The 14,877-nt window shown below is 31.7% G+C and overlaps 2 protein-coding genes across 4 annotated transcripts; one reads left to right on the top strand and one right to left on the bottom strand.

Annotated features, from left to right (window-relative positions):
• The first annotated feature begins 1,555 nt into the window (after positions 1–1,555).
• LOC108197735 (umbelliferone 6-dimethylallyltransferase, chloroplastic) lies at positions 1,556–9,957 on the top strand. Of its 3 annotated transcripts, none has more exons than XM_017365429.2 (12): positions 1,556–1,716; positions 6,006–6,262; positions 6,344–6,427; positions 6,561–6,635; positions 6,832–6,915; positions 7,037–7,126; positions 7,249–7,350; positions 7,451–7,546; positions 7,732–7,803; positions 8,511–8,606; positions 9,090–9,194; positions 9,824–9,957. In XM_017365429.2, the coding sequence occupies exons 1-12, from the start codon at positions 1,656–1,658 to the stop codon at positions 9,836–9,838; spliced, it is 1,137 nt and encodes a 378-aa protein (XP_017220918.1). In that variant the 5' UTR covers positions 1,556–1,655; the 3' UTR covers positions 9,839–9,957. The 3 variants fall into 3 exon arrangements, with proteins under 3 accessions (XP_017220918.1, XP_017220917.1, XP_017220919.1); XM_017365428.2 differs by lacking the exon at positions 9,824–9,957 and adding an exon at positions 9,355–9,698 and having other exon boundaries at positions 1,557–1,716; XM_017365430.2 differs by lacking the exons at positions 1,556–1,716; positions 9,824–9,957 and adding exons at positions 5,171–5,270; positions 9,355–9,566.
• A 2,556-nt stretch (positions 9,958–12,513) lies between these two features.
• On the bottom strand, positions 12,514–14,372 carry LOC108198304 (6,7,8-trihydroxycoumarin synthase). Its single transcript, XM_017366064.2, has 2 exons — positions 13,446–14,372; positions 12,514–13,195 (listed from the first exon to the last, which is right to left on the bottom strand). The coding sequence occupies exons 1-2, from the start codon at positions 14,343–14,345 to the stop codon at positions 12,572–12,574; spliced, it is 1,524 nt and encodes a 507-aa protein (XP_017221553.2). The 5' UTR covers positions 14,346–14,372; the 3' UTR covers positions 12,514–12,571.
• Between the last annotated feature and the right edge of the window lie 505 nt (positions 14,373–14,877).

Genomic DNA, 14,877 nt, shown 5'->3' with positions numbered 1-14,877 from the left:
GTTCAGCTATTTAATCAAACTTTGTTGTAGCATTTGTATCCTTATTACTCCTATGGCTGTTATCTGGAGTTGTAGTATTATATATTAATTTCATGAATGTAGATGATAAGGTAGTAGTGTCCTCATCATTATTATCTAATAGCTTAGCCAAGAATATTCTTCTTTTTTGTTGAGGAGGCTGTTTAGTGATTGAAGATGATTAGCCATGTCCACCTCATGTCTCCTTTTGTTCGGTGGCTAGATGTGAAGATGTCCTCAATCGAGGGTCCATGAGATTTTCCTGGCTTCTTAGATGTTGTAACTAGCTAGCCTTTTGAGAGACACCAAAGGGGCTTGTGTTTAGTTATGTGTTTGAGTTGTGGAGCTTAATTAGGTTAGCTGCACGGGGTAATCTTCAGTAATTTCCAGCAACAAGGCTACCTCCTTGGACATTTTCTTGTCCATACACAGTAGGCAAGCTGGTTATCAGCATTTTGTCTGGCCTGTGCTCTCGCATCCTGAGGGAAGGAATTCTAGTCTCTAACCATCTTTAAAAATGAGGTTCTTGAAGGCCCTTTTCTATAGCTGAAACACCTCAATTTTTTCATCCTCAACAATTTAAATATTAGGGCCACAACGATTATAAATTAATTGACAAAAATCAGAATAATATAAAGTGTTCCTATATATTACAAACAATGCATTTCAATTTTAAAAATTGGCACCCTCCATTTTGCCCTAAGAGTGCACTATGCACCTAATAACCCTTGAGTAGACCTGGCAATTTGGAACACGACACGAAAAGTTCGAGTTTGATTTTCAATATTCGGTACACGAACATGAAAATACACGTCGAGTTTAGTGTCGGGTTCGGGTTTTTATCTTATATACACAAAAGTATACACGAATGTACACGATATAAATATATTTTTAAAAAAATATGTGGGGCATTGGGTTCGGCAATAATGATATCTCCCAACATACCAAAACTAACAGTGACCCCCCAGTAGGACATGTAAGAATTGGTACATAGAATAACTATTTTAACGTAAAAATATATATATTTATATATGTAATATATATACATGTACAAACTTGTACACAATTGTATACATATATAAAGATTTAATACATATTTCATTATGTAATACATAAAAAATGTATATATTTCATTTTATAATATATAAAAAATGTATATTTAAAAAAAAATTAATTCAAATTTAATTATTATATTTATATTAAATGTACATGAAAACTACACGAAAAGTACACGACACATTTCAAAACGGGTATGGGTTTGAGATTAGGTACACGAATCCGAAACGGGTCGGATATGGGTTTCACCTTAAGTACACGAAACGTGATAGTACACCACACGAATATACATAACACGACACGATTGCCAAGTCTACCTTGAGGAATATATTAGAAACAATATATTTCAATTTTAAAAACGTGTTTGACCTGTGTTCCGCTCATCCTCCTGTATATGAATTTTAAGAATGTGGTTGTATAATTTTGGGTAGGTGGCCTCTTTCATCTGAAATGAATAGACTGGTAGATCAGACCAACCTTATTTATTATGCAATGAAACAGCAACTACCAGAAAGCTCCTTTGTATGCAACATAAGAACCACTGCGTTTTGGTTATGTCTCAAAGCTGAAAGAGAAGAGCAATGATTCTATCATTCAGTTCCTCATGCTTGTCCTCTACCGCCCATCTTCACCCAGCAAAAGGTACCTCCATATTTTCATTTTTTACGTGTTGAGTTTTTGCTTCTCCCGAGGCTATAGCTCCTAGTGTTGTCCCTACGTGATCTCACTTTTTTTTTACTCAATTTCTGCGTGATCTCGCTTCTGTGTAATACAGAAGGTTATCTTTTCTTCAAATTAGAAGGTAATACATAATTTGTAAATTAGAATTTAAAATTTATTTAAATATTTGGATAAGGTGACCTATAATTTATTTAAGTTTTAGAATTTCACATATAAGTCACCTAATTGTCTCGTAATATAAATTTATATTCCTTTACGTCAAAAATCAAATTATTAATTATAATACACAGTTTTATTAATGCATGAAATTTTTTACACATTCAGAATGTGAAAAATCAGTTAAAGATTCAAAGTAGAAATGCTTATGCTCTTTAACACGAAGAGATAAAGAAACATGACATCAATCCACTTTTATTCAAAAAAGTTATGTTTCTTTATTGTCAAACATACACATATTTTGGTGTTGATACAAAGAAGCTCATGAGTTCGATGGTTATTTTAAACTACATTTAATAAGTAAAAGGATTAGGTGCTAAAATGTCATTTAAAACTATAATATTATGACCCCATTCAAATAATTGTCACAACATAAATATTGGTCTGATTCAATTTAAATTGTTTTATGTTATCTATAATATACAATAAGTATGGATATCATTCAACGCTGAGGATCATGAATTTGTTTGTCTTCTATTTTTCTAAGATAAGCAATTGGTTTGATTTTAATTTTGTTTATAATAACTAATCCGAGTATTGGTCCAACTTTTTTTCCAAAGCAAGTAAATATATATGCTGGAAATCATGAATATCCATCACTAAGAGCGTGTTTGTCTCGGCTTAAAACCCAGATCGTAAGTCATCTCTAGTTTTAAGCTGAAAAATGTTTATTTGTGTAATAAGTCAGAAGCCGAATTAAAATCAGAAATAAGCCAGAAGCTGACTTAAAGCCAGAAGTTAGTTTGAGATATTTTTTTCGGGGACTATTTTATTTTATGAACTTTTTTTTGATAAAAATTACTCCTAAATCATAAATACTTATAAATCACTTTTATTTTCATATTATATTTTTTATAACTCATAAGTCATCAATAAATCAAAATTATCTAAAAAGACATTTTAGACTCTCAGCTTATGTCACGTTAAGTTATAAATCATACGCTCAATGAAACATGCTCTAAATCAATAATACAACTCTAAATTTTTGATGTATCTAAAGAGATACATATAGAGAGTTTATCATGGACCATATAAGAAGGAGTTGTATAAGAAGAAGTTGTACTATTTGTACCAATCAACAACATATATAGAGTAAAATATTTGAACTAAATTACACGTACACCCATACAATTAATTGGCTTGTAAATATAACAATCATATAACATACTGGGATTTACGCATACACATTTTAATTCAAGCATTAACGTATATGTACAAAAATCAAAACAGATCTCCATAACTCAAAACTGTATAATGATCATAAAGTTCAGGGTTTGAAAACAACCGTTGAGCAATAGAAGTTTAGGAGGCCATAATAATAATTAAACAAATCAGAATCATGAACAGATTGACATACAATAAAATGTGTATAGAGGCAGAATAATTTTCGTTATGTTGTTGATGTTGCAATTTTGAAGAACAAACTCCTTTTCTCCCCCCTTTTTGTTCTGCTCGAGGTGACTCCTTTGAGTAATACATATGTAATAAGGTCCTCTAATTATACCTAGCGAAAAAATATTTTAATACTGGTCGGAATTTAATTATAAGTGATTTCTAAAATTGAATAGATTTTCAAGTCAAAATTCATAGTTGACGAAGTTGGCTTATGATATTGAGAGGACACATCATAAATAATTGAAAAATTATTTACTTTCGCGTGGGTTATTAAACTGCTCAAATCTAACTTTTAGAACTCTTGATACGGGGGAATAATATTCCTTGGATTGATAGTCCAATATTTATGAAATTTCTTTGAACTTTTTCTCAGATTTAGAATTACTTTTCTAGTACAATAAAAATTTAAAATATAATAATAAATATGCAGCTAGATAAAAAATATATATACGTGTGTGTGATCAAAGTTATAATATTAGTAAATCACAGATAGTGTTATTTTATCCATTTCTTAATATTAATTTTGGCTTTTCTTAACTTTCAAAGTTGCCTAATTATTCATATAATGTTATTTTATCCTCTTCTTAATATTAATTTTGGCTTTTCTTAACGTTCAAATTTGCCTAATTATTCATATAACCATTTTTATAAATAAATACTCCCATGTCCCGTTTCTTTTGTATTGTTTGACATTTTATGGTCAAATTGACCAAATTTTGACCGATAACAAAAAATTATTCTTAAATGATCTCTAAAAATCGAAAAATACATTTTAAAATAGATTAAATGTAAATTCTAGTAATATATCTTTTCATATTATTTTAATTATTAATTAATACATATAAATTTCAGTGTTTAGTCAATTTAATTGTAAAAATTTAAAAAGGCAAAAGAATTGCGACCGACAGAGTACATAAGTATGTGTCTTTAACAAATGCACGATTCTGTTCTTTAATATGATGGTCAGACAAAAGTTCGACAATTTTAGTCGTCCTCTGCCACTCGAATGGAAAGGGAACAAAAGTGGCATGTCCATTATTGGTTGGTCAAGCAAGTGTATTGTTGGGAGCTGGAGTCTGGTGCCTTACCTCAAGAATATCATCAAAATAATGTTGACCATGTAATGTATAAATTTGAGTATATTAAATTATATTATAATATGACTATTGTTATTTTCAAATTTTAAAATATTTATTTTATTGGAAATATTACAAGTTTAAATTTAAATCAATAAGATCAATTTGGGAATAAAAGGAATATTAATACATCATATAAACAAAGGAATGAAACACCAAATATTGTTAAAAAAATTGATATGAACATAGTTTTACATTAAACTATTTAACTTAAAAGTTAAGTTATTTAAACTTAAAAGTTGCTTTAATTTATCAAAGCTATTGAAGAAAATGTCCCACGCCAACAACTTTTATATCAAATGAACGATAGTGTAAATAAGTATTTCAAAAAGATATTAATATAATTGAATAAAAAACTTTATGATTATAACAAATAATATTTTTTATATATAATATTTGAACCATTTTTGACATGTGTTATAAGCTACTATTATTAAAAATTAGACAAATTAATTAAGATTGTAGTTGAAAACATATAAATCATTTAAGAAAGCTAGCTAATTTAGAATGTTATGAAATAAGTTTTCATTTAAAATTCTCACTTACTCTATCAACGTATTTATTCAAATATACTCAAGTTCTTTTTAATAGAAATATTCCATTCTTTAATGAATGGTTTCCGTGCAGTTGACTCTGAAATATCTTATCCTCCTTAGATTTCATAGCACTTTCTCCTAATCTATGTTTTCATAAAAACAATGAAGAATGCTATAATATAAGTTTCTCAAGATCCTTATGAGATAGCTCTTCACCTGCATGATCTTCCAAGTAAGCATGTTTTTTATTGTCGTAGATTTGTTCAGTGTTCATGTCACAAAGAAAAAAGAGGCAGACATAAATAAATAGCATTAGTTGTTGACCTTCATGTCTATGTCATCTTCAGCACATTCTATTGCAATGTTCAAACTTTTATCATTTAACTTTTGAGCGCAATCCGATCGAGGCAGCTAAAATCCCAAGTTAGGATTCAACTGCGGGGATGTGTATTTGATTAACACTTAAAGCCAGATGAAAGCAGCCTAAGCTGCACGCGTGGTCTTAAAGATGTATACTCCGTCCGTCACAACCATTTGCATACATTTGGATGGTGGAAACCCATTTATTTTTAATAAATAGATTTGAGATAGTGGATGAAACTTGAAAGATTATAGGATTGAGGTAGCGGAAGAAAGTAGTGGGTGTAATAGTGTTTTATATTATAAAAAGTTATTATTTTTGGAATGTATAGAAATGATTGGATGTCTCAAAAAGAAAACTGCATAGAAATGAGTAGGACGGAGTGAGTATATATAAAGTAGACATAGATGTTCACTTGTTATTTACACATCCACATGCATCAATTGCAACTATGCATAATATATGTTGGTTGATATTAGGGACCAATGAGTAAAATGATGTATATTTGTGTGCTTTTTGGAAAATTTTGCAAATAAAAAATTAGCCATTACTGATTGAGATTGAACTTACATTATATAAGTACTCAAATTGTACTGATATTTGTAGGCTCTGTTGCATCGGTTCGACACATGAAAAGACATAGGGTAATACTGAATGGCGATAAAAAGAATAATTACAGGGGCTTTTTAGACAACAAAATCTTCGATTCAAACAAGAGTTTTAGCAGAAGTTGTGACAAGCGAATAGCACAGGTAATTGGGGCCTCATCAGATGGTGAGTTTGTGTTACAACCAACAAATGATATCCAGAAAACGTTGACGGCTATATACAAGTTTTCTCGTCCATACACATTCATTGGCATAGTAAGTATTATCCGTCATTACTGAACTTTAAGAAAAAAATTTGAAATTAACTCTATAAATTTTCTTATTTCTGCAAAACAGATTACTGCAATAAGTTCGGTTTCTCTACTGCCTTTGACTTCACTGGGAGATTTATCACCTGCTGTTTTTGTAGGATTCCTCAAGGTAGAATACTGCAGTTTTGTTTTGAGTAGAGGATAAAATAATGGGACGCTATGTTACAGCTTATTCTACATATAATAAATGATTTTTTATTTTTTTGTAGCTACACAATTTATGAGTTTAATCTTAAATGCAGGCATTGATCCCATTTCTGTTTGCGAAAGTCTATAATGCTGGAATAAATCAAGTGGTTGATGTTGAAATAGACAGAGTAATAAAACTACTTGTTTTATATGCTCAAATCAAGTTTACAAAATTGTACTAAAGTTCTTGGAGTCCCGTGTAAAACATGACATGTACAGTTTGGAGAAAAATATGTTCTACTTAAGACTTCAAGAACATTAGTATTGTTTTTAGAGTATGTTTAAGTCATCTATATAACCCTATTTGGTTTACACATTTGGCAGATAAATAAGCCTTACCTTCCTCTAGTTTCGGGAGAACTTTCCATGGGGCAAGGGAAAGCAATTGTCTCCGCATGTGGTTTTATGGTTAAAAATCAATTATCATCTCCTTACTTATATTATTTCTGTATTGTTAATTCATGAAGTTTTATGATGATAAATAAGATTTACAGTATCATCTAAAAGGATGTTTTGTGTTGGCGTGCAGTGCTTGGTCGTAGCAATGCTGTTCCAGTCTCCACCATTGTTTCTTGGAGTTCTTACATATTTTCTACTTGGAACTGCATATTCTGCTGATGTATCTATCATATGTTTCCTTACTCTTTACATCTTATAGTCCATAACACTTTTTTGTTGCCATAATTTTACATTCTCTAACCTTTGATTTGAAAGGGTTTCACCAAATATGTTTCTTCACAGCTACCTTTGCTTAGATGGAAAACCAAGCCCTCCCTTGCTGTATTAACTATTGTGGGTTTATATGGATTCAGTTGTCATCTTGGCGTCTTCTACCACATGCAGGTAACTACACAGACTCCGCGCATTGCATTTGTTATGACTTCTTCTTTAGTGTTATGATGTGTTATATATATATAACCGGATTGACCAATTACATATGCAGAACTATGTGCTTGGTAGACCAATAGTACTCACCAAGTCCTTGGGATTTACTGTTAGTTTCTTCAGTTTGTTTGCAGCCGTTATTGCCCTGTTCAAGGTACCTTATTGGATATATACTTTTTTTCTTCTACAGGATATTTTGAGATAAGAAATTGTTTGTTCGGTTGTAAGAACATGAAAATATCTAACAATGTTGAAGATTATAAGATTTTATAGCATGAAAGTGAAGGTATTAGGATTCAATATAGTAATCTTAGTATCATCATCTAATGTGCGGTACAGGACATACCTGATGTTGAAGGAGACGAAGCATTTGGAAACCCAACATTTAGTGTCAAATATGGCAAAAAGAAGGTGTGTACAAATCACTTCGATAATGAACACCTCTCTTTACATGAACACTAACTTTTATATGTTTATGAATCCCAATCTAAGCTACTAGAGGTGAATTTTAGCTTATTTCATAATTCATAGATATTTTTAGAACATCAGCGCAAGAAACTATTTTTTCTAATAATTATCTATGAACCTCCCTTGCATCACTCCTTCAAACGGTATAAGCTACAATGGTAGTAACTGAAAAACTTCTATTTATTCATTAACTGACTACTCCTGATTAAGCTTGTGGACTCGTCTGAAATTGAACATTAACCTCATCTATAACTGGCTTCATTTATGATCTTATTAGTGTTTGCATTGTGCACACTTTAAGCAGCCAGGGTTCTGATCCTCCCGTTAATATCATTTTCAGTGTATTTCTTGAAACATTAGTAGTTACACGAGCCACTACATGAAAATATGCACAAACTATTGTAATGCATTAAAGAATGGATGGTAGGGCTTGGTTTTTTCCTTTGGTTACTAGTCCTTTATAGCAATAACAATGAGCACTCCACTTTCATCCTTTTCAATATTCTAAACAATGTTCTTTTCCTCTCCTTGTATCAACCGAACTGCATTTCATTATGTATAACCGACATGAGCCATTCTAGCATTAAACATGTTTAAGTTTCTCTTCAAATTTTATTCTTTTCCTAACTACGTTTTCTTGATTTCTGTAGGTGTTTTCTCTATGTTTAGTCATCCTGTTGAGTGCATATGGTTCTGCTATAGTGATCGGAGCTTCGTCCTCATTTCTCATATGCAAGCTTGTGTCTGTAAGTTGTTTTGGCTAAGTTTCTTGGGTATATCAACATAAAAATACATATCACAAACCCGTGCAAGCATCTAGGAAACATGAGTAGTGTTACATTGCACCACTATATAATTAAATGACTTTGAGTCAAGTATAAAAAATCCTAAACAAATTGAATAAACTTCAAATTTTACCAATCACGACAACAAACTTTATGGTATTTGAAGAAGTAATGAAAATTTAAGCCTAATTGCCATTCCATTAGAGGTTAAGGTTTGGGCCACAGTTACTGATCCTGTGAATCTTCCAAAAAGTTTAGTTCTTAAAATAGATGCCTAACTTTATTAAATGCCCGGGGTTGGGGCTCCCTGGCTCACCCCGAAATCATTGCCTTGATGTATATTTATGTATGGTTCCTTGTCACTATGTGGTCGTGGTCAATCTATTTAATTGTTTCACACCATACCAGTATCTTCTTAGTAATATTGTTTTGGTCTTGTTGCAGGTGATAGGCCACTGTACACTTGCCTCGGTTCTTTTACTTCGAGCGTATGCTCTTGATCTAGATGACGATGAGGCTACACAGTCCTTTTACATGTTTCTATGGAAGGTACGCACAAAGTGAACAAAATAGTTTCTTAACTCCATAGAACTTGACTCATTAGGACATAATATGTTTAATTCAACACATACTACATTCTCTATATACACCCAACTCGGCGAATATAAATTATTATATATAATATTCTGATTTTCATCTGTGTGTGCAGTTGTTTTATGCCGAGTATGCCCTTATTCATTTCATCCGGTGACAAGACATGAGAAAAGGGGCGTTTCTCTTAACATGAGATAACATATTTTTATATATGAGTATTTCTACATGCACTATAATTAAAAAATAATAAATCATAATTTACTTGTATCTTATCCAATGATTATCAATATTAAATAACTTTAATAAAAATGATTGACCCTTCATCAATTTGTAGTTTATATTCTAAGTGGTTGTCGCTGCTTGCCTGCTAGAGTTTGTTTGATAAATTATGAGCTTCATCGTTACTGAAGGGCCTGCACTATGTACAATAAAATTAATGATGTTTTTCTATTGACTAAATGATGATTTTCTTATTTCTAATATAATAAAGATTAATTCATTTAGATCTGGTGCTTAAAATGATGAATGATTTTTAAGCGTTTAGTTGCTTATAAATCATTAATAAATAGGATTGGCAATTGTAGATCATCAACTGCTAATCGCGAAGGCTTTTAATTTATAAGTATGGAAGATGTTAAACTCAATTGTTACACTGCATCAACCGGTGACCGGATGACACTCCTCTATGGTTTCTTAGGACAGCCCCTCGCTTAAGGGCCGTGTCTTCATCTCTGGAAGGACGGCCCCTCGCTTAAGGATTGTGCATGCTCTTTCCTGTCCAACTACATTACAGGATTCATGAGTAATAGTCCTTTTGATAAATATATACTTCCTTTGTTGCTCTCATTTCGCTCGACATGCATTTTAAGGTTCTTATAAAACATAGTTCCGAAACTTATTTTTGAGATTTTCTTTTACTGTATAAAAATTCAAACATCAAATATTTATTCAAAAGAAAAAAGATTAAAAATAAGTTACCAAACTATGATTTTTAGGAACATTAGGATGTGTGCCAAACTCTCGTCCGCCGAGGTAAACTACCTAGATAGAGGGAGTATAATCAAATTTTGGACATAACACACCATATTTATATCTATCGGAATATGGAAGACCAATATACATACATACATACATACATACATACATACATATATACATACAAACATGCATACGAATATATGTTATATGTGTGTGTGTATATTCAGAAATTTCATTTATATAAACGAGATTCTTGAAAATATAATAATTAAATTATATATTTTACCAAAATAATGGAGTTGAACTAAAAGCTTGTTATCTAAAAGGTTGCACCATGGTCAAAAAGAGCCGTATCGTAAATCGAATTTATGTATTCAATGGATTGAGGATCAGATAGATTATAATTGATTTTTGAACTAGAGCGAAACCGGAGTAATTACTTGTTATATAAATATAAGTGGTGTTATATATAAATTTTTGATTGGTTTAAAATTTACTATTATCAAATAAGAATTTCTTATCTAAAAATTACGTAAACCCTATCACTCGATGTACGAGCCAATAAGAACGTGATACATGCATGCCCACTTGAAATGGTAGATTCAAATTATCTTAAGATTGTGACACATACTATCAAAATGAACAAATTCAAACACATACATTCTCAAAAAAAAATTCAAACACATCCTATAAAAACAAAATGAAGACATACTTAAAAACACAAATAATACAATTCTTCTTGTTAACTATAAAAACACCCACCTCTCAACTTAATCCGATAAATGGTCAAATCTATAAAACAATACTCCCTCCGTTTCAATTTACATGTCCACTTTGAAGAAAATTTTTTGTTTCAAATTAGTTGTCCACTTCAACTTTCAATGCAAAATTATATTTCCAAAGTCAATTCTACTCCACATATTTCTTATTTATATTTCCCAAATCAATCTCATTCCACATATTATAGTCATTTAATGCATCTAATTTGTCAACATCCACTTTTCATAAACTGTGTGATTTTTTTAAAATGGACATCTATTGAAACGGAGGGAGTAATAAATTTCTCATAAACGGACAACTGATAATAGATACACAGAATATGTCGCGCATACAGGTGCAAGGACTACTTGACAATTTTTTTGCCACTCAACTTATAGTGTTTTTAGAAACTTACCACCCAACTAATTTTTTTATTCTTTTAGTCACTTATGTTAGGTTTGGTTTTATTTTTAGCCACCAACTTAGGTTTGGATTTGATTACCAGCAGTATGATAATTTTTTTGTCACTAAACTTATTGCGTTTTTAGAAACTAACCACTGAACTATAATTTTTTTATTTTACTCACTAGTGTTAGATTTAGCTCTTTTTTTTGTCACTGAAGTTAGGTTCAAATTTGATTATTAGCATTACATTTTATGTGTATCATTATTAAAATAGAGTGGTAGTCGGTAATATTTTGATGATTTGATATATGTTTGTATTTTTATATGTAGTACTTTTTATGTCTTCAAGATCGCTTACCTTGGATGATAAGAATTTTACACGCATTATATGGCCTTTAAAAGATGTAGTTTCATATATAACTTTATTTTTTTTCTTCCGAATGAAAATTCAGCGTTTGAATTTTTACACACAAAAATAAGTTATGAAACTATGTTTTATAAGAATCTTAAATACATGCTAAGCACTAGAGAAAATTTGTAAACTAATGAGAGGGACGGAGGGAGTAATAATAATATAAAATGATGCATTATATATAGAGGACAATCATCGAAAATTAAGTTTTCCTCTCTATTTATTTATCTCAGAAATTGTAATAAGATAAAGTTATTAAAATTTTTGAAGATAAATTTAAGAAAGATCTTAGACTGATCTAGTCCATTGAAAGTTTAATAGCGAAAGATGATGCGTCATATCACTCAATTACACTTTATCTTATGAGAGAGGGTGAATTGTTTGAAGTCATTGATTTCATATTCATGATTTATTGAATTTTTAGAATCTAATTACTATTATTCCTAATTTTAATTTTTCATCGGCTCATTTTATATTACTATTGCTATATATAAGGATATAAACATACGACACACCATCAAAATATTAGATACTATCACTATGTATAAATGATGATACAAAAAATTATCATAATGCTAGTAATCAAATCCAAACCTAAGCTGGTGGCTAAAAACAAAACCAAACCTAACATTAGTGACTAAAAGAATAAAAAAATTAGTTGGGTGGTAAGTTTCTAAAAACACTATAAGTTGAGTGGCAAAAAAATCTATTTTCCCTTGACAATTTAAATAAATAAAATCTCGAATATTTGTTGTTTAGCTGAATTAGATACACAGTACTAGAAATAATTTTTGGGCTGAAGGCGAAGTGGGTATTTCTTATGCAAAGTTACACCATAGCCCTCAACATGGCCATCTTCTATGTCGATATCTTCCTTCTTTATCCCCGGAGGCAGCTCCCAATCAAATGAAAATAAAAGATTTGAAATCACAAGCTCCAGGGTCATAACCGCCATATTCATTCCGGGGCAAATTCTGCGACCGCTTCCAAAGGGAATGTATTCGAAATCATGTCCTTTATATTGAATGTCATTTTCCAGGAATCTCTCTGGAAAAAACTCATTAGGATTTTCCCAAACCTGGGGATCCCTATGAATGGCCAGAACATTCACATAAACGATTGTTTTAGGTTCGATTTCGTATCCATTTATGACCAACCTGTCCAATGATTCCCGCGGAATAAGAGGAAGAATGGGGAAGATTCTCATAGCTTCCTTGATAACTGCTTCGAGATAAGGAAGCTTTAGAGTTTGAAGATCCTCTTCGTATATTCTCTCTTTTCCATGCATTATAGTCCTCACTTCTTCTTGTGCTTTCTGCATCACTCGCGGGTTTTTCACCAGGATTGTCATGATCCATACTATTGTGTTCGCTGTTGACTCCGTTCCAGCAAAAAATAAGTTCTGCATTATCACAACATGTAAACTCACGATTAGGTGCATATAGAACAAAGGTACCATTTGGTATTGTTGTTGCAGACAGCAATAACAGTTTTTTACTGAAAAACCGGTGAAAAACTGTCTATTAAATTTAAAAACAGTTTTTCCGAACAGATGCTTCTAGCTAAAAAACTGCTTTTGGAAAAAGCAGGTCTTCCTATGCTTTAAAAAAAAAGCTGTGTGTGTGAGTGTACATAGAGTGCATGTAATTTACCATTATAACTGCTTTGATGTTATTAAAGGTGAAATCTATTGAAGATGTCTCGCCATCTTTTTTCAACTGAAGTAAGATGTCAATAACATCACCCTCCATCGAACTTGGCCTATTCGGGCTGAGATGTTCGTCGATGAGTTCTTGATAGAACAAATCCATGTCACTGAAACTTCTTTCCAGCCGCGCAGCAGAGCCAGTGAACCTATCCAGCCATCCGAACAGAGGAAAATGGTCCATAAAGTAAAAAGTTGCCATCACAACCCCTAATCTCTTAAGCAGACCCTCAAATCTTTTCATGTGCACCTCATCAAACTTCTTCCCGAACGCAAGCCTACAAGTTATACTGTTTGTAAGTGGCATCATAATTTCACTCAAATTCAAGACTTCATTCTCCGAAGCCTTTTCAGAAATTCCTTTAATCATCTGAAAAACCTCTTCTTCGCGAATTGAACGGAAGGAACGTAGTCTTCTCGAACTAAAAACATGAACAGTAAGAATCTTTCTCATTTCCTTCCAATAATCATTGTACGGAGCGAATGCAATATCAGTGCCATTGTACGAAACTTTTCTTAATCCTGTGAAATTAGGCCTGCTACAGAATATTAAATCATGGTTTTTCAGCAATTGCTTAGCCATTTCTGGTGACGAGACTATAATAGCTGGTAAATAGCCAAGCCTGAGATACAAGATTGGGCCGTATATTTTTGCTAGTGTCCATAGATTGTGTGGAAGGACAGAGATGTCAAGCTGATGCAAGTTTCCGATAAACGGAAGTCCCCGGGGACCAGGTGGATGTGGCAGCTTTGATCTATTGTTACGGAGAAGTTTAGGAAGAGCAAGCATGAATAGTAGAGGGACACCAATAACAAGAAAGAGATAAGGTAACAATATTGCCATCATCTTTGGCTCTTGGTTTGTAGGTTTATTCCAGAGGAACTAATTGAAGTGTTAACAGATTTATTTGGGCTTCTGCTACTTGTTGCTTTCCCTGGTGGAGGATACAAAGTACGTTGAAAGCAACGTTGTTATGACAGTAAGAATACTAATAGAACTTGCCAAAGAATGATTTAATATTTTTGCAAAACCATATTACCTCCGTCTTATTCAAATATTTGTATTTTGGGTTTGACACAGAGATTAAAAATTTAAAACAATGAGAAAAGATTAGATATTTGGGTTTTACGCAGAGAGTTGGAAAATGAAAAAAGATTAGGAAAAAAAGTGAATAAAGAATATAATAATGAGATGTATGAAAATCTAATACCCTCTTTTCTCATTTCTTTACGATACATGTCAAGATCCAAATGTAAACAATCCATGAGAACAGGGAGAGAATACAAATTGAGTGTAAAAAGAAATACAGTGGTTAAATAATTTGTATTTTAGGTAGTTTTTGAAAGTAGAGAATTGGGGAAAACAATTTAATATAAAA

This window comes from Daucus carota, chromosome 8 (assembly GCF_001625215.2).
Source record: "Daucus carota subsp. sativus chromosome 8, DH1 v3.0, whole genome shotgun sequence".
NCBI classification, from domain to species: domain Eukaryota; kingdom Viridiplantae; phylum Streptophyta; class Magnoliopsida; order Apiales; family Apiaceae; genus Daucus; species Daucus carota.
Note: the sequence above shows the minus strand (reverse complement) of the source record. Positions and strands in the feature narration are given on the sequence as shown.

Coding starts and splice junctions, on each gene's coding strand:
- LOC108197735 (XM_017365428.2), top strand. CDS start 1,656: ATGATTCTATCATTCAGTTCCTCATGCTTGTCCTCTACCGCCCATCTT. Junction 6,916..7,036: donor TCTCCGCATGTGGTTTTATG/GTTAAAAATCAA, acceptor GTTGGCGTGCAG/TGCTTGGTCGTAGCAATGCT. Junction 7,547..7,731: donor CCGTTATTGCCCTGTTCAAG/GTACCTTATTGG, acceptor TGTGCGGTACAG/GACATACCTGATGTTGAAGG.
- LOC108198304 (XM_017366064.2), bottom strand. CDS start 14,345: ATGATGGCAATATTGTTACCTTATCTCTTTCTTGTTATTGGTGTCCCT. Junction 13,196..13,445: donor ACATCAAAGCAGTTATAATG/GTAAATTACATG, acceptor GTGATAATGCAG/AACTTATTTTTTGCTGGAAC.